The sequence below is a fragment of the Myripristis murdjan genome, chromosome 19 (assembly GCF_902150065.1).
Source record: "Myripristis murdjan chromosome 19, fMyrMur1.1, whole genome shotgun sequence".
NCBI classification, from domain to species: domain Eukaryota; kingdom Metazoa; phylum Chordata; class Actinopteri; order Holocentriformes; family Holocentridae; genus Myripristis; species Myripristis murdjan.
This window is the reverse complement of record NC_043998.1, coordinates 5,361,269-5,384,861: the sequence shown is the minus strand read 5'-3', so window position 1 is coordinate 5,384,861 and position 23,593 is coordinate 5,361,269. Positions and strand designations below refer to the sequence as shown.

The following is a 23,593-nucleotide window of genomic DNA, read 5'->3' as shown; positions in this document are numbered from 1 at the left end:
AGAGAGAGAGAGTATCTGATTAAAATCTATGAGACACACAAAATAACTAAATGGGGGTATATTGTAATGTATGTAATGCAGAAGTGTGATTACATCATGTTACATCATGAATCAGAGATAGAGCTGACAAGACAAGACAGGAAATTCTGGATCAATTATACCTGAAGACATTATTACCAAATTTGAACGTAACAATAAATCTTTGAGTTACATGATAAATCTTATAATTGTGGTTGTTTTTTCCCCTCCTCACACATTGGAATATTAAATTGTACAATAATACTCCATATGCACCAGCTGGACGCCTGTATGTTCATGATGTTCAATAAACAGAAGGGGACAAAACAATTTAAAAGGCCTTTGTCTCCCTCTTGTGGTTTCATCTTGATATTACAATTGTAAATCTGAGCTTGTGAGTCTGTGTGTGCGCAGCGTGTGTGTGTGCGCGTGTGTGTGTGTGTGTGTGTGTGTGTGTGTGTGTGTGTGTGTGTGTGTGTGAGGTTGTGTTTCGACCCTCACCGATGTGCTTTCGCTCTCAAAGTTATGTTTTGTTTTCACCCTGTTTATTTCTATTTATAGAACTACATTTCCCATGCCAGCTGTGAGATCGACGACGAAACTTAGTCTAACGCTGCCTTCACGTGTTGTCGGAATTAGATGAGATGGATGACACAGACCAATGCGTCAAATATGACCGGGTAAATTACCAGAGGGAGGTTCACACAGTTTTGCATGATGTGACGTATGTATGTTTGTGTTTGTTTGTTTGTTTGTTTGTTTGTCCATTAAAGGATCCCCATTAGCTGAAAAGTTAGTAGGCTACTCAAGTAATGATCCTGTGGTCCACATTACAAGACAATAAAAAATTAAACGTAGCAATAACAAATAAACAGTGGTCAGAGAGCACGAAAGTCATGTCAGCAGCTGGGTGAAATGAATGTATTTTATATTACTATTATGTTATATATGAAGATGATGGTGATGATGACGCGACTATTATTATTTATTAAGCCGATTTTATCGGTGCTTTTGTTTAACTTGTCATGTTATGCACATTTAAAACTTGCACTCCTGGTGAAACAACAGCTGCAAATCACAATTAGTGTAGTCAACAGTTTATTTATATTGCATCAGTAAATGTAACAAATGTGCAATACGTTTTGGCAACAAAATCACGTGAAATTTCAATCCGCCTTCGTGTCTGCTGCCATTGTGGTAACCTAACTTTGATTTCTAAAACAAAAACAAAACAAAAAAAAAAAAAAAAAAAAAAAAAAAGAACTACAGAAGCAGGGAGAGGGGCGCAGTATCCATTTTACTGCTCATTCCGATCAAGTGATCCCGTACGACGCCCAGTGAGTCATATCAACATCCGGCGAGCTCAAACTTGGTATTAAAAAAAAACGAGCAGTCACTGAAGGTAGCACAGAAGGACAAGTTGGATCCGTCGCTGCTGGCCGAGCTGCGGCACTGAGCGCTCCGTCAGCAAACATGTAAGTTCACCCTTTTAACTTCACACCTCAGGTCATATCTTCAGATTTGTCAGGACAGTTATAGGTGACAATATTAGTGTAAAAAAACAACAAAAAAAACAACGAAGCGACATCAGAGCGTTTGCTGCGGTCATAGTTTACTTTCGATTTCTGTTTGGAATTATTCTTGTACTACCTTTAAAAGTCTTGATAACAGGTATAATGTTATCCTGGGTGAAAGTAATGAGTCTAATGAAGGAAATCAGAGTTGTCTACGCAAGGAAATGACTTTGTAACTCAGATAGATAGGGCAAAGTGCGTGGATGTTTTTCTTTTTTTTTTGCTGAAAGTGAAACTTTATACTGTATATGCGTCTATATGTGCGCGATGAAATGAAGCCTTGGTACACATCAGTGCGCTATCAGACACAGGCCTGCCTGCCACACCTGTCGCCGTCAGTCACACTCTTGAACTGTGGTCATTGTGCCTTGCCTGCACCGACAGCCCAGCATGGACAAGCCCACCGGGGATGCAGCCTCCGACCCCTCCGCAGCGGCCTTCTCCCAGGTGGTTTTCAGCGACATCCCCCACTGCTACCCCCCTGCAGCCTCCCTGACCTGCTACTACATCCTGACTGCGCCCTTCCAGCCCAACGCCAGGGACTGGGTGGGGATTTTTAAGGTGGGACAGTTTTTATTCCCTTCCTGTGTGGTTGTGTGAAAGTCTCTCTCTCTCTCTCTTTTTTTCATGACCTTATCTGTCTGTCTTGTCCAGGTTGGGTGGAGCACAACAAAAGATTATCATACCTTTGTGTGGGTAGATCCACCTCTGGATGTTGTTGGGCAGCAGCCAGTGAGAAAACAAGTAGTTTTTAATGGTAAGGCCTAGTTTCACTTTAAAGTGTAAGCTGTCTGCATGGTACAATGATTTTTTATTTATCTATTTATTTATTTTTTAATTGTTGTGACTTTGTTCTGACCTTGTTACATTAGACTACTACTTGCCAAAGGATGAAGCCGAGTTCTACCAGTTCTGCTACGTTGATAGCAAAGGCCAAGTGAGAGGAGCCAGCACCCCGTTCTGTTTCAAAGCCCCAGTGGAGCAAAGCATGGACAGCAGCCTGGAAAATGACCTTCTGGTGATTACAACACAGGTATCAAAACACAATTCAGCAAGCTAAAAACTCTGAAATGATGAAAAATAAATAAATAAATAAATAGAGCAAAGCCGGTCAGTGTGGCATTAAAGACTCATCATCCAGCCGATAATGTTGTCCTGTGTAAACAGAGACTTCAGCACTGATCTGATAGGATTTTGGAAATTTTGGATATTCTATCAACTACCAGGTTTTAAACTGAAGGTTATGTGTTGATGATTAGAGCTTTGTGCAAAAATACACAAAATGAAGGTCATCTCCACAGAAAACACATTTGGGTCTGACCTCAAAAAGTAAATAAAGTTTCATACTGACTTTTTTTCTTGACATCCCAGGAACAGGTTGAACAGAGTGTACGAGAGAAAGCTGAACTGATGAAAGAGTTGGATCACATGCGAGAGGAGAGTGAGGCCATGAAAAACGCTCTGAGGGAGAAACAGCAAGAAATCGACAGCCTGAAGGTCTGCTTGTTTCATTTTAAGTGCCTCCTGAAAGGGAATTGCAACATGCATGTTTTAAGAAAAGACCACCATTTCCAACATGTTGTGGGCACAAAATCTGTTTTCTACAGGAACAGAATGAACAAAAAGCACAGGAAAGGAGTGTGCTGGTCAAGGAAGTGAATGAAATGAAGGAAAGGAATGAAAGCATGACAAGAAACTTAAAGGAACAACAACAAGAGACTGACCGCCTTAAGGTTTTTGTTTCCCACTTTTGAAATCATATACTAAAATCAGCGTCCTGTCAGTGTGTGAACCTCACTCTGGTATTTGATTCTAGGAGGAGATGCTGAGGCTGCAGCAACAGAATGACAGCAAGGAAGAAAAGCTGAGTCAAGGTGTGAATTTAGGAGATGAATCATTAAAACAACAGGAGGTAAACACAAGTGAATTTTATCTCACTATCAATAGCTGTGCCGCAATCATTGAAATGCTGAAAAGGACTCATTTTCTTCCTGGAACATGTTTGCAGTCTCTGACACACATGCAGGAGAAATATAGTCGAGCTGTGATGAAGATCAACCAGCTGAAGGAGGTGCAGGAGGAGTTGAGGGGAAAGCTTGATGTCCAGAGTGTGGAGACAGCAGAGTGAGTCATGCAACCGATTTTAGCGTGGCAGGAGATGAGATCTTTTACCACTTCCTGTGTCACATGTTTGCGACCTACTAACGTCTGCCTCTGTGTTTCAGGCTGACGCGCAGAACCAGAGAACAAGAACAGGAACTGGTCAAGCTACAAGATAACATTCAGCTTTTACAGGTTGGTCTAGTTTGATCTGGAAAAAAACAAAAAAATAGAAAGATTGTCTTTTTTTTTATTAATGAATTGATTTAAAGTGAAGATTTGGGTATCATATGAAACAAAATGAAATGAAAATGGCTTCTATTGGCACCCACGGGTCTCCCCTTTGCAGACATGCCCACCTTATGCCAGTTTTTTGCAAATGTGGCCGGTGCAAACTCTGGCCTATTTTAAAATGGTGTATTTGTGCATACTGCGGCCTAAACTGTCTTGCAGTTGCATAAACTGGGTTTGCTGAGACTCTTGTGGATTCAATGAGCCCAATGTTATTCATATGTGGTGATGTTAGCCCCATTAGTCACCATTTCGTTGTAATGAGAGCATTTTTTGAAACTTGACGTTACTGTACAAACCTATTGTGACCTTTAGGAAACTCAAAGCCTCATGAAACTTTACATCCACAAACTAGAGGATAATTCAAAATGCAAAAATTGCAATAAATTGTAATACTGAATAGCAATAATTGTAAAATCGCAATGCTTGAGAATCACAATACATATCGAGTCGGCATGCAAGTATCCTGAAAGTCAAATCGAGAGATAAACATATCGCCCCAGCCCTGTGGGTTACTGCATAGCCTAAAACTTGTAGCAGCTCTGTCCAAGTTCATGTGAGAAGGGTCTGCTTTGGAGTCTTCAAGTTACACTCAGATGTCCGCTGCCTTCCTAGGTGGACCTTCAGAGCAGCGAGAAGGAGAAGGAGAGGCTCTCCGCTGAGCTGCACAAATTGCAAAGCCTCACGCACAGCTTGGATGAGCTCAGGAGCGAGAACCAGCACTTGCGCAGGAGCCTGTCCCTGCAGGAGCCACCGCAGAACATTCCAGATGATGAGGCTCGTATCATTTCACCACAACAGTGAATCAACCTTTTCCTCATTGCTATCCATGATCAGACAGTGAACCATTGTTGTAATGATGTGCTTCTCTGGGCTGCAGTGTCACATTCTGCGTAGCCAGCTGCGGGACGCTCAGGCACAGCTGGCTAGTGAGCTGGAGGAGTCCAAGAGGATGAAGAGAGACGCAGAACAAACTGAGCGACAGCTGCAGGACGCCAGGGAGCAGCTGGAAGGCATAGTCACAACATTTAATGAGATTCAACGGAAAAGTAGCAAACTAGAGGTGAATACGAGTATCTGACAATAAACAGGCCTCGTGATTTCAGGTTCTCCTTTTGTGATGAAACCAACAAAAAAAAAAAAAAAAACCCACAGCATGCCTGGCTCGGCTGATAACACTCTTAATTCTTTCAGCTCCAACTTACAGAGGCCCATGGAATCATCGCAGAGAAAGATGAAACCATTCAAGACAAAGAGAAGATGCTCAAGATTGAGCGACAAGAGAAAGAAGAGCTACTCAGAGAAACCCAGGTAAATCTATCCCAAGGCTGCCTGCTCGCCTCTGTTCAACAACGGGCTGACTGATTCCACAAGCCCAACGCGTGATCTGGTGCACTTGTGTTTGTTTAACTTTATTTATCCTGTCAGAATCTCCAAAGAGATATCGAAGGCCTTCGCAGAGAGTTCGCCGACCTCCAGGCAGCTCCACTTGCTGACACACTGCCCGCGCAGCCTGCCAGCCCTCGCGGCTCGGCAGATGACGCCACTTCAGCCGCCACTCACGCACAAGAGCAGGACTCCCTTTTAGAGTCTCACGTGTATGACAACATATATGAGAACGTGGGTAAGCAGCAGGCTCCATTATAAGAACCCTCATGCCAAAATGGGTTTCATTTTAACTGTTCTGTGGGACAAAATTCATCATCTCATATCTATTGTCCTACTTAATGTACACTGATGTATGATATGTTTATACTGAATTATTAACTGCTGTGTCTTTTCTTGCAGAAAGTGCCTCAAACACAGAAGTAGAGGTATGTCAGTCTCTTCAAAGTGATCAGTATAGAATATCAAATCTAGGCAAAGCAGGACAACATACTAGTGTTTTTATCACAGGAGTCAGTTCCTGTCTAAACTCTGTGCTGTCAGTGAACCAAAATAAATGTATTTTTTAAAAATTTCTTTAGCCTGTCATAGCCTCTGCTGTGACCAAAATGTAGAAAGGGTAGGAGAAATATAATTTTGTAATATTTATGTGGGTATGAATAGAGAGAAACTGGTCACTGGTCATTTAATGTTACCTGCTAATGTCTGGGCAAACTTTGTGCACCAGTTGAAATAAATGTAAACACATAAATGAGCCTGGGGAAAACTGCCATCACGTGTAGCCATGTGATTTTCACAGCACAAGCCAGGAGTTACGCCGCTGTTTACATCTTTGATGCTGACTTGAATATAATCCTGTCCATATTTTGTTACCAGTTATGACCTCCTGTCTCTATTTCTGTCCCAGCAATCGTTGGTGTGTCGGCACTGCAAGGAGATCTTCCCGGGCATCACGCAGGACGAGCTGGTGCTGCACGAGCAGAGTCACAAAGTGTGCCCGTTCTGTACCGTCATCTGTGACAACATGGAGCAGTCCGTGTTTGAGGATCACGTCTACAGCCACGAGGTGTAAGAACTGTACTTGGAGAAAAAACATGGCAGTGATGGATGATGCAGGTTGTGTGATCACATATCGAAGTGTCAGTTCAAAGAAACCACGTGCCAAGAAATCTAATAACTATTTACATATAGTTTTGTCAGTGTCTCTCAATATTGAGAGACGGAGAGCACAATATCTAGACTTATTTTAACTGCATTGTGGCTTCAGCTTTGGTAGGATTATTTACATTATGTATTCATTAAAGCCGGTTTATATTGAGTCTGCTTAAAACCTTTATGTGCATTTAAAATACATAAAATTTACTAAGTGTGCAATGACTCAGACCTAATTATATTGACTGCATATCAATCAAGTCACTGAATTTCGGTGTCAAATTCTTCTGAAGTTTGCTTCCCAAGTTCTTGTTGGTCTAATTTAAATGTAAAGTAGGCCTATGGATGAGTGAAGCCGAGGATTTGTTAATGTGAATGTTTGATGCAACAGATGAAATCAAATGTCAACAACCATTCAGATGATTTACATAACCATGTATTTTATATCTGAACAAATAATTTTCTCTACAATGTACATTGCACCCTTTACATGGCCTTGTTAGAGGAAAATAAAAGTTAAGTTCTGCCTGTACACCTCTGCTGACGTGGATGCTTTTTTTTCAGTTACTTTAAATATACAGTAGTAACCTGAAGAAAAAAAAATGCAACGGCATGTTCTGAAAATTGCTTTGACCAAGCTCTCCCATCACCGATGATCACCTTAAGTAGTAATAACAACCTCCACTGAATTTTATATATATGTTGTAATGGAAAGTGAGCAATGCTGTGTCCTGCTTTCAGTGTCTGTGGACTCTGAGGACGACCCACTGAGCACAGCTTTGCTCTTTGGGCTCCGAAAACGATCCGAGAGGGAATTCACCGTGCCTGCCAAGTCCATCAAGCGAGCCTTTCTGCCAGGCACATTTTGTTTACCAGCATGTTTCCAAACTGTCTGTACTCCGATTTATTTTTCTTAAGGCGTCATCTGATTGGCCTCCTCGGGTGTGACATCGCGGGAAGTCAGTTCAGAGAAGAGAGCCGGCAGCCAGTATTGCGGTTCTCCGGCAGCTTGAGAATCCAGCCAAGCCAATCCCTCTTTCAACAGATGATCCTGGGAACACGAGACGAGTTTTTAGGGGGCTGTAAATCCAAAAGGCTGAGTCAGACTTTCATGACGAGCCGAAATAAAATGCCGCTCAGACACTTACCAGGACGTGACAAGCCCGTTCTTTCTCCCATTTTAGACTCTCCTTGATCTCACTCACTGTGACGTAGCCCTTCTTCTACAAATGGACACAGAAACAAACACTGAAGCAAACAGATGCCACACATCAACAAACAGCTACTATCATTTTAGTGGACTTGATCAAGATCATATGAACAAAATCTACCAGAGACTGGGCTGTGCAATCATTCAATATCACCGTTGGGACTGCATCCTCATGATATGGTGTTTTGTTTTTTTTTTTTAATATCATGACAATTATGCTGTCTCAACTCATGAAAACAAGTCAATTATACTGAAAATCTGAGAAAATTAGGTATAGAGGGAATATTATTGGAAAAGGTCATGTTTATTTAACACCACACCTAATTTTTGGTTCAGTGGATTGAACTCTAATTTGCTAGTTTAATGTAATTTTGCATATGTGAGTCACACTGTAACACATCAATACAAAAGAAATTACCCATTATCATGATATTTATTTCAACTGTATTGCCCAGCTCTATTGCACAGCAGAATGAGTGCAGATTTTGAAGGATCAAAGCCAGTCAAAATAAATGGCTGTGCTGTGAGCCTATTGTTTCTACATACTCAGGAATACAAAGCTCACTGTACACTGACACTAACAAGTGGGAAACTACGTCAGCTAGGGGCAGGATGCAATTTAACGGCTTTCTCTCACTTTTCCATAAACTCAGTGGTTAAGCAGCACAGCCTCACCTCAGCCAGCTGCAGCACCACCGTGTGATCCATGTTGAGCTCTGCTGGGACCGACTGCACCAAGTAAGACCCGCCCACAGGAATCATCCCAAAACCATTTCCCATGGCTTTTAGTTTCTTTATGGCTCTCACCAAGTCATCTCTGGCAAGCACACATTTGGTAGATTTAATAATCATAACATGAATAACTAAGAAATGATGCTTAGATGCTGAATACTATACTATGAAGCACTGTAGTGTAGCAACAAAATATGAAAAAAAAAAAAAAAAAAAAAAAAAAAAACTTGACTATTCATACACAGTGCTTTCATACGTGAAATATTTGATCAGGGAAACTCACTGGCTCACATCCTGAGCGTACTTCCCTCTTCCCTTCAGCACTCTCTGGTGGAGTTCATCCAAAGTAATCAGCCCTGAATGGGAGAAACACAGAGCAGGATATGTCTTTCATGTGCAAGCCAGCAACAACAGCAGTGACAGTGTTCACAGCATGCCATCTTCCAGGATTTGATTCATCACATAATAGACATTCATACATAAAGATATAAGTTAAGATGAATAATAAAGTGGATAAAGTGGTTTAAATGCAAACAAAAAGGCACTTGTGCCATCTTAAAAGTCAAAGATTAAATGGAAGAAGAGTATTTTATTTTGGTAGCCACATAAAATGACCATAACTGACTTTTTCACATCATATGGCATATGACAGATGACATATTGCTTCGTAACATGACTATAATGACTGAATTATGTAGGAACCTAACCTCCATTTCTGTGTTTCAGGGCAAGGCACACTTCAATAATCTGCACGCCGAGCTCGTAGTAGAAGTCACCTACACCGAGCATCTCCGACCAAAAACCTTTTCCAGCTGTGGGAGCAGAGGAAAAAAAAACATCAAAAAGGTCATATGCCACATTAAAATATATACAATAACTGCATTTCTAGAGACTGTGGACACCGGGCGGTTCTCACAGGCGAGCGGATCGACCCCAATGGTGGCACACATCTCCTGGAACTGAACCCTGAACTGGGAATTCTTGCGGATCTCTTGTTTGTGTTTGCTGGCGAATTCCTCCAGGTGTGACTTGAAGGTCTCCAGCTGTTTAGACATCTGGCAGGAAAAAAAAAAAAAAAAAAAAACACATGAAGAACCACGTGTTGTTATGCATTTAAGACTTTCAGTTTAAATATCTTATAGTGTAGGCTTTCAGCAATATCCAACACACACACACACCAGAGTTAATATAGTTTTTATTATTATTATTATTATTATTTTTTAACTGTTTCTCTCACCTGGACAATTTGATCCTCGGCCAGAACTGTTCCTCTTTCCTTGTACTTAGCCTGAGTGTTAAAAAAATGAAAGCATGGGATGAGAAAGAGTGTGTCTGTCCACTTTAAGTTAAAGTAAAAAACACATTTCTGTGGCTGAACTTACCTCTGCCAGCTTCTTTTTGGCAATAGCCCCGGCACCAACACCTCTCCGGTGCATTTTGCTGCTGTCTGGTCAAAACTATGTCTAACAATGATCTGTATTTGCAGAATAATACCAGCTGCGTGTTATAAATCCCTTGCTAATAGCTGTTTGTTGTATTCCTCGTTGCTCTCTTGACTTCCACGAGTGTCAATAAAGCCGATATCGTCATGTGCAGCAGGCCACCATTATAATCAGTTCATTAAAGTCTGAGGTGCACAAATTAACAATAGGTTATGTAAATTATAGGAGTATTACATATAGCAAGTACAGCTGTCTCTATTTTGACTATTTTTTTCTACAGGAACCAGGAACTGAAGGACTTCCTTGATGGTAAAGTCAGTGACAGATGTGAACACTGCCGCCTGGTGGTCTGGCGAATATAGCAGACCGATAATACACATTTAATCATAGGGGAAGAAGAGAGAAATTGTTTCTGCACCCTACAGAGGTTTACACACATTCATTCAGTATTAAAACACTTAACAGCCCATATATAGGTTCATAAGTTCATTATATATGAAGTAATTGTGGCAGTCATCACAAGGTTCTTGTTAAATGAAAATCTGAAAAACATTTTAGTTAACCAAAAGGCTATGTTGCTCAGTGTGATGCTGTTCATGATGATTTATATTCCTGGTTATATGCGAATAATCATTGCATACATGCAAAATACCACATCAAGTTGTTGAAAGCGATTTTATTTTGCTATGCAACGTTTTATGTTAGACACACAGACACAAGCTTTACTACGGGACAAAGTGACACTTCTCTTCTAATCACACACAGCTTCTAATGCTTCAGTGAGAGGCAGACATCAGGACAGTAGGCTTTTTGGTTTGTTGGGTGATTTTTCAAAGCATCTGTGGGTCTTGCTGTATCCTGATGACAATGTTACATGAGAAGAGATGGTATTAGTTTACTTTAAAATCCATAGAAAATCCAGATAAATGTGATTAATCAGTGAAACACACACCTAGATCTTTCTCTTTTGGTTTTCATGCAGAGTGAGCCTCAGGAGGTCACTGAACTCTGGATCGTCCTGACTGGCAGTCCTGTGGGGCGATTCAGCTGCTTTTATACGAGTATTAATTTTGCTTTTGCATGAAAAATATTTTTGCTTGACTCAACAACATACCCGCTTTTCTTCTCCCTTTGGTTGAGCAAGAAGTTGACAAAGTTTTTCTGCACCATAGAGTCCATGATTTTGCTGATGTCACTGGCGATGGTTGATTCAGCATATCTCCTGCCTAAGTGCTGCTTGGTGTTGATGAGACCCGACACGCTGACAGATAAAATCACAAGGGCAACATTAAACTCCCTGCACACGCTCCTTCAACAGTACAAAGAAAACTAACATCGCTTTGAAAGGAAAATATTAACGATGTTATTCCCCAGCACAAGGCAAACATATTTATACTCTGCAGGCTCCTTATATAATTAAAAATCTGCTTGCATGAGAGTAAAATTCCTTGTTGATTATAACCTTAACTGCAAACAACACTGTCAGAAATAGGGGTACAGTAGGAGTCTATTTCTGTCCCCCAAGGTAATTATGTGCACCTTTTCAGGGCCAAAAAAGGTACACATATGTATCCAAGCAGTAAAGAGTACTCTAAATGTACAGTACACACTCTAAATGTTAAGGTACAATATCAGGAGACTGTTTATTAGGCCGAATACAATTAAATAAATAATAAACAAATTAAGATTGAATAGCCTTGAAATTAAATAGGTTTTGTTGATTTGTGGATATGAAAAATAGGTAATACTATTATCACAGTCAATGCTGTAGTTATAATATAGGACCAAGGCTGGTATCTATAAGGTACAAAACATAAGGGTAGAAATAAATACCCAATGTCAAGGGTGGAAAAGCTACACCTTAGAGGCCCCAGTGACAAGCCTACAGCTACAATTATGTGTTTTATTTTGAAGTTTGAAGTAGAGTGAAGCTTGGCTTGCAAGATACAGATTTTGGAGTGCATACGCTTTTGAATTCTTGACATTTAAAAGCTGTTAGAAATCGGTTCATCCAGTGTATGAAACAGAGGCCTCAGCACTGTGGGACTCACCGTGCCTCCTCAGGTTGGGCCCCGGCCTCAGCGTGCAGCAGCCCAAACAGGCACAGGCCCACCAGGACAAACAGCACGAGCTTCATGGTGACTGGGACGCAAAATGAGCAGATAACATGAAACATGAAATGAGTGTATCAGGGATCATGCCTGCATATCTGTTTGGTCTTATTGCTTAGCCTGAAGTCTGTGCATCACACTGGGTGAAGTTATTTTGGTAGTAAAATCATAATCTCACAATAATACAGTATTATATAGTGAGCACAACTGGCTAAAATGCTTGATTTGGAAGATGAGAATGTAAAACCTGCAATATAGCTGACATAGAGGAATCCTATAATAAAACAGTTTTAATTAATGTGCTTACCTTTACAATAGAGATACCCTTAGGATGCTCAGTGGGATTTGAGCTGCTTTATCGTGCGAGCTGCCTTGAGACCCTCACCTTTTATATGGTTTCCCAGAGGTAATTTATAGCAGGTATATTAGCAAGAGAAACATTTTAGTTCCACTACATTACAGCATTAATGAGACACACATGCACAGGTGACTACTGATAAGCAGCGCTGTGATAAATGTGGGGAATTCAGTTTTATTCCCCCATTTTCTTTACAAAGAGTGTTAAAACAGTTTATTGGAGTTAACAACCCTGAGGAACAACTGTCATGCACCATTGAACTAATAAAAATGTGGCACTTTGGCGGGATATGGAAAGAGTAATGACCTGCTGATAATACTGTAAGATAAAGAGGAAAAACGTAAATGGTTTAATAACAAGATGTTGTCAAATAAAACCTTTTCCGTCAGAGCAGAAAGAAAGATGTTTATTTATCGAGTTGTGGAAAGATGTTGATAACTTTATAGTTAACGTTTTATCTGATTTTACTCTTTTCTAAATAAACACTATATTTGATCACTATGTTTATAGTAACAGAGATGTTAATGCATTTTTTCTTTACAATTTAATTTTACTTCTTGCCAAATTCCACATTAACAAATTCAAATGTAGAAAAAAAAAAAAAAAAAAAAAAAGCCTTCCCTTCTTTGTATTCATGAGGGAATTGGAGTAGTACAAAGAGAGGAAAATCAAGCAAAAACAAAACAAACCTGACAAAAAAGACAAAAAGATAAAAATAATAATAAAAAAGAAAGAAAAAATAAGAAAAACACAAGTGTACTACAATAAACTAATTTATCTCTTCTCTTTATTGTTCCATGATAGGGCGACAGCAATTTACCGTGTTTTCAGTTGGACAAATAGATAGGCCTAAATATTAATACTATAGAATAATTAATTAGAATACATAAATTATACAGATAAATATAGCGCTTATGATCAAGTCTGACTGGCTGCGGTGCTCTGGCTCCCCCTAGCGGCGCTCTTCTGTACGGGCGTCTTCAAAACACAAGAAATGGCCATACAGCAAATTACGCATGCGCAGTAGTCGGCGCTTTAAAACAAGCCTTGAGGAGGGAACATGAAGGCACTTGCAGGTGTGATTTAAAAAAACACTAACGGTAAGATTAAAAAAAAAACACATCATTCCCTGTCTTTTAAAAAAACGATGGCATCCAAGCTGTGATTGTTGCGACGTGGCTGCACTAACCGCCCCACTCCGCGCGTGCATTTGTGTCAGTTAGCTAGCTTGCTAACGGTTAGCCTGTTAGCTAGCAGAGCTGTTATTGTTTTTCATGATTTCGCGAGAGCCAAAATGGAGGAGATGACTGTTGCTGGTGTCCTACGCAGCCACTCCCGAGTCCTTGTTTGAAGCTCTTGATACAGAAACCGTACTCAAAACGAATAAACCGAGCTAATTATTTCCAACCCACTTTAGTTATTCACCGAATTGGCGTCTTATATCTTGCCCTGCACTGCTAATTTAGCTTAGCTTGCATTTCAAATCCCGGACTGCAATTTTAGGAAAAGGATGCCCGGGTGTTAATGTTAGTTTTCTTTGGGTCGCACAAGTATCAGTAGTGTTTGCATTTCTTCTGCTCCTAGCTCAGATTTTTGAAAAATGTGCTTTCAGCCAAACAGCGGGCGTTAATGGACCAAAATGTACTCTTTGTTTTGCAGGGTAGATGCTCTCAAGTTAGCGAGGGGACGCCGCTGCTGGTCAGTCACACAGCCGAGACGCTGCAGAATGAGAAGTCGTCGTGTTCGCCATGACTCTGAGATCGACGCTGTATCCTAATGCTGGATTCAAGCTGAACGCAGACACCATCGACTTTGAGAAAACACACATCGGGGCCGCCACTGTGAGTCCTGTAAGCATCAAGAGGGAATCTTGTGACTTTGGTATAGATGTTCACGACCTACAGGGGGGCGAGATCCCCAACAAATCAAAGGACTTAGACCAGAATTACACAACAAGCAAAGTTGCCCGCGCTGCCACAGTTGCAGAAGTAGTTCAAGGAGACAATAAAAGTGTGGGGATATTGTCCCCGGTCAGACAAATGGGGGGTGAGGGAACCCCAGTGAAAGGTAAAGCCCTCTCCATTGACAATATGGAAAACCCTCAGATGGCTTTAAACAATAACCCCAAAGATGCTGGTGTTGATGAGAGTGCAAAGGGGATTGTCCCTGGAGTCCTCGGCACTGCATCCATTGAGCTCAGCTCTGAGGGCAAGTGGAGGAACATCAGGAAGACCCCTGCCAACCCCCATACACAAGCCAACTGCCTCCGCCAGATTCTCCTCCTGCAGTTGGATCTCATTGAACAACAGCAGCAACAGCTGCAGTCAAAGGACAAGGAAATAGATGAGCTAAAAGCGGACAAGGAGACGGTATGTAACAGTTTGTCTTTTAGCAGGTATTGGTATGTGGACTTGACAGTATAATTTAACAGATGCCTTTTGCTCATGTCCTTGTCCTGCAGCTGCTTGCGCGTATTGAGCGCATGGAGCGTCGTCTGCAGCTCACAAGGAAGGACCCACGTGACAAGCGCCTCTTCCAGCCCTTGGAGCCCTGGACCCCTGATAAAGAAGACATGTGGGATCTGGATGTGGTGGATAGTCCCCAGCCCAACCCACCCACACCACTTCCCTTTAGTAGAGGTGGCAAAGGTCAAAAGAGGTAAATAAAACAAAGGAAGACAATACACTGGGCTTTGCTCACATCTGTCTTGCAGGGAATCAAACCACAATGCTGAAAAGCATGCAGGAAATGAGAGAGAGCCCACCACTGTTTATTTAGCAAAGTTTTGTGAAATAATTTGTTTGTGTCAGATCTTATTTTTTTCCCCAAAAGTTAAACTATGAATGACCAACTGCTTTGCCGTGCTCACACAGGAAATCTTGTTTTGGAGATTCAAAAGTCCAGAAGTCCCGGGGCAAGAGCTCCAAGCTTAGTCCCCAGAAGTCTGAGCCTCGACCCGGCTCTCCACATCAAAGGGAGCTGCGTAGTAAGGAGACTCCGGAGAAGACTGGGCCTGGGAGGTCAGGGCCAGAAAAGGACATTTTGCTATCATGCAAAGAGGAGCCTGAGCTCAGTTTTCAAATGGAAGAGCTGCCCTTCATGTCTACCACAGAAATGTATCTCTGTTGCTGGCATCAACCCCCCCTGTCCCCTCTGCGTGAGACTTCCCCTAAAAAGGAAGAAGATGTGGCCAGTGAGTGAGCTGTAGTATATGATTTGCTGGTTTCTTATAATGAGTTACATCGATCCTGTCAGTAATAATTATGAGATTTAAAAGTGCTTCAGTTTTCATCCATCCGTGAGGGCCTTTTCCTCTTTGTTCATTTTTCTTTGACTGCTTTCTAGTTCCATCCTGGAGGGAAAACTGTATAGAGCCCATAGTTTCAGAGTCACCCAGTAACATCCCAGAGGTGAGACACTTCAACATGACCCAAACAACAGTTTTATTTCCAGCAACAACAGATCCAAAATCATGTAACTTTACCACACCTGTGAATTGTGTAGTAACTTGTGTCTTTCTGTCAAGGCGCTGGACGACAGTGTGTTTCTGAAGCGTCACGCAAAGCTGGAGTTGGATGAGAAGAGGAGGAAAAGGTACACAGCGCTGACAGTAGTCATTTCTTTTGAGCTACTTGGTTCTTGAAGAGACTCAGACTTCACAATTAGCTGAGTTCATGCTTTCAGCTGATAGTGTAAAATGTATTGACCTTGGCCTTTTTATACATGCAAAAACCCGACTGAGGAGGAATTTTGAATAACTGACATCTTTCAAAAGCAATTATTATGCAGAGTTTGAGTGTCTGTGTCATTGAGTAATTTCTGAAAAGGTCTGAGTGAATGTGAGGAAAGCACGAGGTCGAGTCTATTGTGTGTATGCTATGTGTTAAGTGCCCTGGCACCAAGACTTCTCTGTCTTCCTTGTCTTTTTTTCTTTTTTAATTCATGTTCTGTGTTTGCAGATGGGACATTCAGCGAATCAGAGAGCAGCGCATGTTCCAGCGTTTACAGCAGCGCATGAACAAGAAGAAAGTCGTCCAGGAAGTCGAGCCAGAGCTTTCATCTTTCTATCCTGACACTGAAGATGGTACATTTGATGATTTATTTGATTCCCAGTTGCTGAATGAATTTGAATGCAGTTTAGCACCAGTTTTTTGATATATTGTGTCTTTGGTTTTGGTTTGTTTTTAATGAATTACCCCTAACCAAGCATTTAACTTAATCCTTTTCTTTCTACCAGTTGAGTCTATAGTCATCACCCCCTTTCTGCCTGTGGTTGCATTTGGCCGGCCACTACCAAAACTCACACAACAGTAAGTCTAAACTGCATCTGTGTTTTGGTTAAATTCTGCACTGCGTAATTGGGTAATACAGCCATGATCCACAGACGATTGAAGATGTGATTGAAGCCAGTGATAAATAATAAAGTCCTTATTGATAACAGAGTTAGAGTGCTTTCAAATAAATGGAACATTGAAAAGAGAATAAAAGAACAGTGAAAGAGGAACAGTCCCTCTGAAGTAGTAGTATGTCAAAAGAGGATCATTTAGTACAAGCAAGTTATGCAATGTGTTCTGTGATTTTGAAAGATGCTACTGATTCTGTTACTTTGATCATCTTGGCCAGTTTGCTGTGAAGTCTGCAGACTTTGATGGAGAGGGCACTATTATTTTTCAGTCCTAACCACAGAATAATCAAGAGTCCAGCCTGAGGATTTCTTGTTTATACAGGATTGAAAAGTTTGTGATGTTGCTAGGGGTGTTATCCATTTGGGCCTTTCAAAATCTCTTCCAAAATGCAGAGGAAGTCTTGGCAGGGAGATGATGCAGTCACGTGCAGAGAGAGTCAGAGAGAGCTGAAGGCAGGACAAAACCAAAAATAAATAAGAGAGCCTTAATGCTTATTTTATGGAATGAAAAACTAAAATGTGTAAATGGGATCTTCCTGCAGGAATTTTGAGTTGCCTTGGCTGGATGATCGAAGCCGGTGCCGCATCGAGGTGCCCAAAAAACACACACCTCACCGGACCTGTCGGAAGTGAAAGCCGCGTGGCATGACCAAAGGGGAGATGCCACTGAATGCCCAGATTTGAAATGATACATTGTCCTCTCTGGGAAAAAAAAGACTGCCAGCAGTTGCTAATTATAGCAGTTGCTCTCACTTTCACTCTGTGGAAGAGTAGTCTTGTCCAGTCTGAACCTGTTGCCACAGACCAGCTGATCTCTAGCAGACTGTTAGAGAGAGATGGGGATTGGGAGATAGCTGCACCGTCAGTTAACTTTGCTAATTTTGACCCCATTTATACCTCTGAAAAGGAGACTAAAACCTTGATACCACAAGATTACAGTCCCCTTATTAACAGCTATTGAAGATAAAAACATCTTCCAGTTGTATAAGTTCTGGAAAAAAATGTACCAACAAGTTATATGCATGTCTTGTGACACATTGCAAATACACTTTGTAGCAGCTGTGCCATCCTAAATTGATTTTATTACATAAATGTGAGTAGTTCGTATCACTTTTTAAAATTATTACTACATGGTTGCATAGTCAATGGGCAGGATAATCGGGGGACTCTAATCTTGAGAGTATTTATTTTAGAGAAGTTCTGTTGCCATTTTGACTGAAAAGTAGAGCTTGAAATGTACAGTATGAGCAACATCGCTACAGCTAGCTATTTGCTCTGATACCATACTCATTTTCTCTGCCTAGATGAAAAATGTCTAAATTTGACTGTATCGTGCTGTCTGTGTATTGCCTATATTATTTGTTGTGCTCACACAACTTCAAACAAGATTTTATCGGTGTGTACTTAAGTGCGATATCAAGAGTTTGGATCCACACTCAGCATGATTTCATATCAGAAATTGCAACTTTTGAGCCGAGGTAAGGAATAATTAGACACAAGGCAGTGCCCTCGGACAAGATAGAGATATTTAGAAAATCACAGCCTGAATCAGTCTTGGCAAATCAGACAGATGGTTTAAATTGGCGGTGAACCCCTTGTTCTGCTCCCTCTTTTCATTTCCATTGGTTTGATTTTATATGCGAGTTGCATGAGCTCGACTGAGCTGCTCAACCTGCTCCAACAAGGTGGTAGCATGGCATACCTCTAACCGGAGCATTTATCTCTGCTCATTGAAATTCAGAAGATAAATAACATGTTTGAATCTTTGAAAGCATGACTTTAGGCCGCTTTATTCAACGAGCACCGCTGTGTTCAACTTGAACAGCCTTATTATCTTAAGGTTATCTAAGAGTAACTAAGCAAAGTTTTGTAATTAATTTTCTGTTTCCAGTCTTTACAATATGCTTAAATGCAGTAAATATTAGGCTACTTCTATGTATGCATTGGTCTCTAAGGATGCAATTATCAAAACATTCAAGGGAACCAGTTTAGGACATAAATAAGCTTTCTAGCTGTAGTTAATAGCCGTGTCCTCCAGTATGCTCTTTACAGGCCGCCAGTTATCTTTCCCTCTCTGAGTTATTCTTGTTACGATGTACAAGTGCAGTTTGATTTATGGCAAAGTGAAAGTTTCGCTTCACAGTTAGTTCACCTGTTTTACATGTAACACAAAAGGCTCTCTGCCTCTTTACCACAACTGACAAGCAGATGTGTAGGCAGATTTTGGAAATACAAAACTGGTCTTCTGTACATAGCTTTCAGAAACAAATGTACATAAATAAAACATGGCTGTTATTTTTTTATTATTTAATGTTGAAGTGTTGAGTACATTCAATATTGTTCTATAATGATTGTATGTTGACAAAAAAATGACAGTTTTGAAAAAGTTCAGATTTTTTTGGAATAAAAAAGATTAACATGTCTATAATATGTGGAATTGTCTCAAAATTTCATTTGTTCATCTTACTAAGGATAATTTAATTAATATCACATTATATTCTGTAGCTCAAGGACAATGTTGACAGCAAAATGTTAATGGACATTTTGCTTTTACAAATCTTGAGATTTGTAAAAGCAAAATCTTAGAAACGACAACCATCCTGGGATCAGTGGATGGTTAAGTTTAAGTTTATTTTGAGGCTTTAATCACTTTCAGTCCACAGAGGCCAAAAGGGGAAAAAAAATATCGATCAGATCGCAGAGAGAGAAACCCCTTCCTCGCCAGGGATTCAATGATTGCCTTGTGAACAATTAATTCAAATCAAATACAGTCACTAAAAACAAAACCAAACAAATCAGAATAAGATGAATATTACTCCTAAGTTGTTCTGCAGCAGCGCTCTGAGGATAAACATCAGCCAAGGTCTGCCTTTTTTCTGAAGGCCTTTTAAATCAGACGACCACACCTGCTGTCAAATCTGAAAAAATGTTTATTGAATAAAAGCAAAAGCAAAATGAGACACAGTTTCTCAAGAATATTAACACCACCCTTCTTCAACCTTTTGGTAAGGATCCTACAGACTGAAAAACGCCACTGATAACAGGTTATTACACAGCAGGCACCGTGGGTGGGTGGGGGGGATGCTCTCCCATTGTTCATCTGTCACTGGAGACGATGAGTCATGTGGGGCACACCCCTCTTCACACTCCATCCGGTTTCCATGTTTTGTTAAAAATCTGCTGCCCTATTACTAGTTTGTTTTTTTTACACTTAAAAGAAAAAAAGGTTTGGATAATCTTACAATTTTTGTACACCATCTTCACCCTGACAACTGCCGTGATCTTCTACTATGCATTACTGTGTGATAAACTCCCACAAATAAACATATAAAATATCAGCTTATATAATATCACTGACTTTTATTTAACCTTTGGGTTCATTAAAACATTTTGTATTTAGTGTTAGTTCAAATAGTGAAAAAACATGCCATAGGGAGTAAGTATATACACACGCTGTGCAGTAATTTTTCACCTTATGACAAAAATGCTTCATTTGGCAATGTCTTGAATGAGACAAGAATTTGCTAGGCCTATGGATGATAATGAGCCTTTGTAGGTTTGTTGATAAAATACATACTGCACACATAAAATGGAAATACCTCAAACAAAAAAAGTCATAACTTTATAGGACAAGTCATTGACTGTTCGTGAGCCCATTCCTCCTAATGAAACTCAGATACAGAAATCCAAGTACAAGTGTATCTGTATTAACACGCCAGCCAAAGTGCTCTTGTTTGGAGAGCTTCCTGCGCGCTGCGTTCAATCTCTCCGCAGGTTATTCAGGCGCTCCTCCAGGTCAGCGTCTGCGTCTGCGAGGGCAGCTTGGGGCTCTGCCTTCTTTCCACCGGCCACAGACAGGCTTCCTCCAGTGGATGGCAGATCTGGAAACGAACACGAGGGAAATTTAACACTTTGATCACATACAGCACTTAAAATTTTGAGCAAAAGACAGGAAAAACAGACTTTTAATAATTGTTCTCATAGTTCTCTTCGAGCACAATAACACATTTCCCTTACTTGACAGCTCATCGGACAGATTAAGACCCAGCTCATCCAGCACTTGGGATACAATGGCGTCGCTGCACAGGAAGCAGAGGGAAAATTACTGATCCATCGCTAAACTGTTACGTGAGAACAGAATAAACGGCATGTCCAAAAAGATATTTTCTCCGACCTTTCCTCTTCATCATCCTCATCACCCATGGCGTCATCTATCGCGTCATTCATCATCTCCTCCTTCATGTCCATGATTTCACTCTGCCGCTCAAACTCCATCATGATTTTCTGAATCTGAGGCATTTTCAGCTGTGTGCATGAAATAAATAGGAGTTTATGATACATTTTGAACAATTTCGACATTCGTCTTGTTGTTTCTCTCTATTTGGAATTTGTTGTGGGTGTCAAGTATTGTTTGTGTTTTGTGGCGGACGTCTACACAAGCTGACCTGTCTGTTCATGGTGGCCATGGCTTTGGTGACGCCTTTCATCGCCTGGGCCATGCTGTTGTTGGACTTGAGCGTCTGAATCTTGAGGCTGACCGCCTGGATGTTGGCTCGCATCATGATGAACTTCTTTACGTAGCGCCTTGTGCGAACCAAGTCCTTTGCCATGATCTTGACAGCATCCTGTGGTGATTTAAAACAAAACAAAACAAAACAAAAACACACACACACACACATCAAAACTGTGATTCTTCTCATATCAACTCCTTTTCTCCTTTGTCTGTTCCTATCCCAACAACATGCTGAAAAATGGCTCATGCATTTATTTCAAGTAGATTACACTTCTCTAATGTTCTCTGCACTGCTCCTCCAAAGCAACCCACTGATAAACTGCAATTAATTCAGACCTCTGCTGCTGGGCTATTAACAAGAGCAGGAAAGAGAGAGCAGATCATTTGCTCTTTTGCTGCCTTTCTTGTTTATTTTTTCAATTGATTGCCTGGTTTTATTGCACAGTATTCTCATTTTCTCACTTCACTGTAAAGCACTTTGAGCTACACCCCCTGTAAGAAAGGTGATATTATTTTTATCATCAATATTACTGGCTTTATCATTCTTTCAGTTGTCTTCCTCTCACCATTTGTCCCTGTTTGGCCATTTTTTTTATGTCGGCGATGATTTTCTTCTCCTGTTGTTCCAGTCTTTGTCGCTCTCTGTCCAGGTCTCTCATGGCTCGGTTGAGCGCCCTCTGGTTCTGTCTCAGCATCTCCTCCGGGGTCTTCCTCTTCCCGAATAGGAACTCCATCTATGGAAAAACAGCATCACCACTTTATCAAACTTGAATAAGTGATTGTCAAAAACTTTAATCCATTCCACACTGCATTGTTGTACTGTCACCAATCACTCATAAAAACACACACAGTTACATAGAGAGAAGTGAAAGTATCTATAATTAGGGCTGGGACGATATGCTTATCTCCCAATTCGATACTATCACCAAACTTGGGTGCTGATTTGATATGTATCACAATTCTAAAGTTTCATGGCGCCGATGGATCATTTTACACAGTGACGTCAAGTTCCGCAAAATGCTCTCCCTACAGTGAAATGGCTCCTACGGGGGCTAACATCATCACACATTAATAAAATGTGGCTCACTGAGTCTCAGCTTTCCAGTCAAACTAGATTTATGCAACTCCGAACCAGTTTAGGCCCCAGTCTGCACAAATACACCATTTCACAACAGGCCAATATAACACACCTGTACCCCAAACTGAACTGGACTGGCATGAGGTGGGCATGTCTGCTGAGGGTGGGTGGGTGCCCACAGGACCCAGTGTCACTGAAGTACCTGGAGGTCAGAGGTCAAAGGGCCTCCTTGAAAATGGCCAAGATTTCACCTAACTTTGGAGCAATTTTTGGCCGTTTAGGTCGTCTAGTTTCACATTATATAAATATATTTACTTCAAATCAATTCAGTGATAAAACAAAACCGTAAGAAAAAGTCGCGATACTTAAGCAGACTGATTTTTATCCACCTCTGTTCATGACTGTCCATTTTGAGCCGAGATAGTTATGACACAGGTTTGTGTTCAGTGTGTGAGGCACTGCGGCTGAACAGCGGCCACTTTAACCCTGTAAACTCCACTGAGTCTCTGATTATTTCACAACACGGACCAGCACCTCAGCTAATGTCCACTTTTAGCGACGCTTTCTCTCGTTTGTTTTCCTCTCCACATCCCACCGGCTACGGCTAACTGGCTAAGTAGGAAGTTCAGCTAATATCTGCTACTCGGTACTTTTCTCACTGTTTTAGTCTCACCGTGTAAAGTGTTTCTGTGGAGGCGACGGCAGGCCAGAGAGTGCAGCTCAAGACGTCTTCACCTGAATTCCACTCGACTAAATTGAACGATTATTTGTTTTCTTTCACACACTTCCGCATTGAGATAGCTCAACTTCCAGGAAGTGACGCCAGTTAAATTTCCGACGTTACTAAGCCAACCAAAATAAACACACGAGACAGTCACGGCTTTCAAAATAAAGTCCTTATTGACAAACGAGTTGCAGCGTTTTTTTAGTAGTACAAGATAGATAGATAGATAGATAGATAGATAGATAGATAGATAGATGGATGGATAGATAGATAGATAGATAGATAGATAGATAGATAGATAGATAGATAGATAGATAGATTTACATCTTTTGAAAAATACAACTGACAAAATAAACAAAGTGGACCAATCACCAGAATGCATCTATACAGTATGTTTATACTGTTTATTCTTGTTATTGAAGTCCTTATATTTTGTTGAGCAAACTCCAGTATTGACTAAACTCTTAACAAAATGTAGGGCTATTTATAAAATAAATAA

At 40.8% G+C, this 23,593-nt stretch overlaps 5 protein-coding genes across 7 annotated transcripts; 2 read left to right on the top strand and 3 right to left on the bottom strand.

Annotated features, from left to right (window-relative positions):
• The first annotated feature begins 1,403 nt into the window (after nt 1-1,403).
• Nucleotides 1,404-7,053, top strand: calcoco2 (calcium binding and coiled-coil domain 2). Its single transcript, XM_030077828.1, has 15 exons — nt 1,404-1,493; nt 1,977-2,153; nt 2,247-2,349; nt 2,465-2,625; nt 2,964-3,089; nt 3,200-3,325; nt 3,409-3,504; nt 3,601-3,716; nt 3,818-3,887; nt 4,599-4,760; nt 4,864-5,046; nt 5,178-5,294; nt 5,412-5,607; nt 5,772-5,797; nt 6,277-7,053. The coding sequence occupies exons 2-15, from the start codon at nt 1,983-1,985 to the stop codon at nt 6,439-6,441; spliced, it is 1,818 nt and encodes a 605-aa protein (XP_029933688.1). The 5' UTR covers nt 1,404-1,493; nt 1,977-1,982; the 3' UTR covers nt 6,442-7,053.
• Nucleotides 6,940-10,213, bottom strand: snf8 (SNF8 subunit of ESCRT-II). The gene is made up of 8 exons (XM_030077829.1): nt 9,846-10,213; nt 9,701-9,751; nt 9,380-9,518; nt 9,171-9,275; nt 8,747-8,819; nt 8,407-8,548; nt 7,670-7,744; nt 6,940-7,572 (listed from the first exon to the last, which is right to left on the bottom strand). Exons 1-8 carry the CDS (start codon nt 9,897-9,899, stop codon nt 7,435-7,437), a joined length of 777 nt encoding a protein of 258 aa, XP_029933689.1. The 5' UTR covers nt 9,900-10,213; the 3' UTR covers nt 6,940-7,434.
• Nucleotides 10,214-10,857: 644 nt separating this feature from the next.
• gip (gastric inhibitory polypeptide) lies at nt 10,858-12,042 on the bottom strand. The gene is made up of 3 exons (XM_030078355.1): nt 11,957-12,042; nt 11,020-11,166; nt 10,858-10,936 (listed from the first exon to the last, which is right to left on the bottom strand). The coding sequence occupies exons 1-3, from the start codon at nt 12,040-12,042 to the stop codon at nt 10,858-10,860; spliced, it is 312 nt and encodes a 103-aa protein (XP_029934215.1).
• A 1,341-nt stretch (nt 12,043-13,383) lies between these two features.
• On the top strand, nt 13,384-19,211 carry msl1b (MSL complex subunit 1b). Of its 3 annotated transcripts, none has more exons than XM_030077656.1 (9): nt 13,384-13,474; nt 14,034-14,743; nt 14,836-15,032; nt 15,248-15,567; nt 15,720-15,784; nt 15,901-15,968; nt 16,334-16,458; nt 16,612-16,684; nt 17,322-19,211. In XM_030077656.1, exons 2-9 carry the CDS (start codon nt 14,123-14,125, stop codon nt 17,410-17,412), a joined length of 1,560 nt encoding a protein of 519 aa, XP_029933516.1. In that variant the 5' UTR covers nt 13,384-13,474; nt 14,034-14,122; the 3' UTR covers nt 17,413-19,211. The 3 variants fall into 3 exon arrangements, with proteins under 3 accessions (XP_029933516.1, XP_029933519.1, XP_029933518.1); XM_030077659.1 differs by having other exon boundaries at nt 13,431-13,450; XM_030077658.1 differs by lacking the exon at nt 13,384-13,474 and adding an exon at nt 13,679-13,900.
• A 480-nt stretch (nt 19,212-19,691) lies between these two features.
• Nucleotides 19,692-23,186, bottom strand: chmp2a (charged multivesicular body protein 2A). Its single transcript, XM_030077660.1, has 6 exons — nt 23,044-23,186; nt 21,859-22,026; nt 21,225-21,404; nt 20,954-21,084; nt 20,797-20,858; nt 19,692-20,660 (listed from the first exon to the last, which is right to left on the bottom strand). The coding sequence occupies exons 2-6, from the start codon at nt 22,024-22,026 to the stop codon at nt 20,539-20,541; spliced, it is 663 nt and encodes a 220-aa protein (XP_029933520.1). The 5' UTR covers nt 23,044-23,186; the 3' UTR covers nt 19,692-20,538.
• Nucleotides 23,187-23,593: the final 407 nt, after the last annotated feature.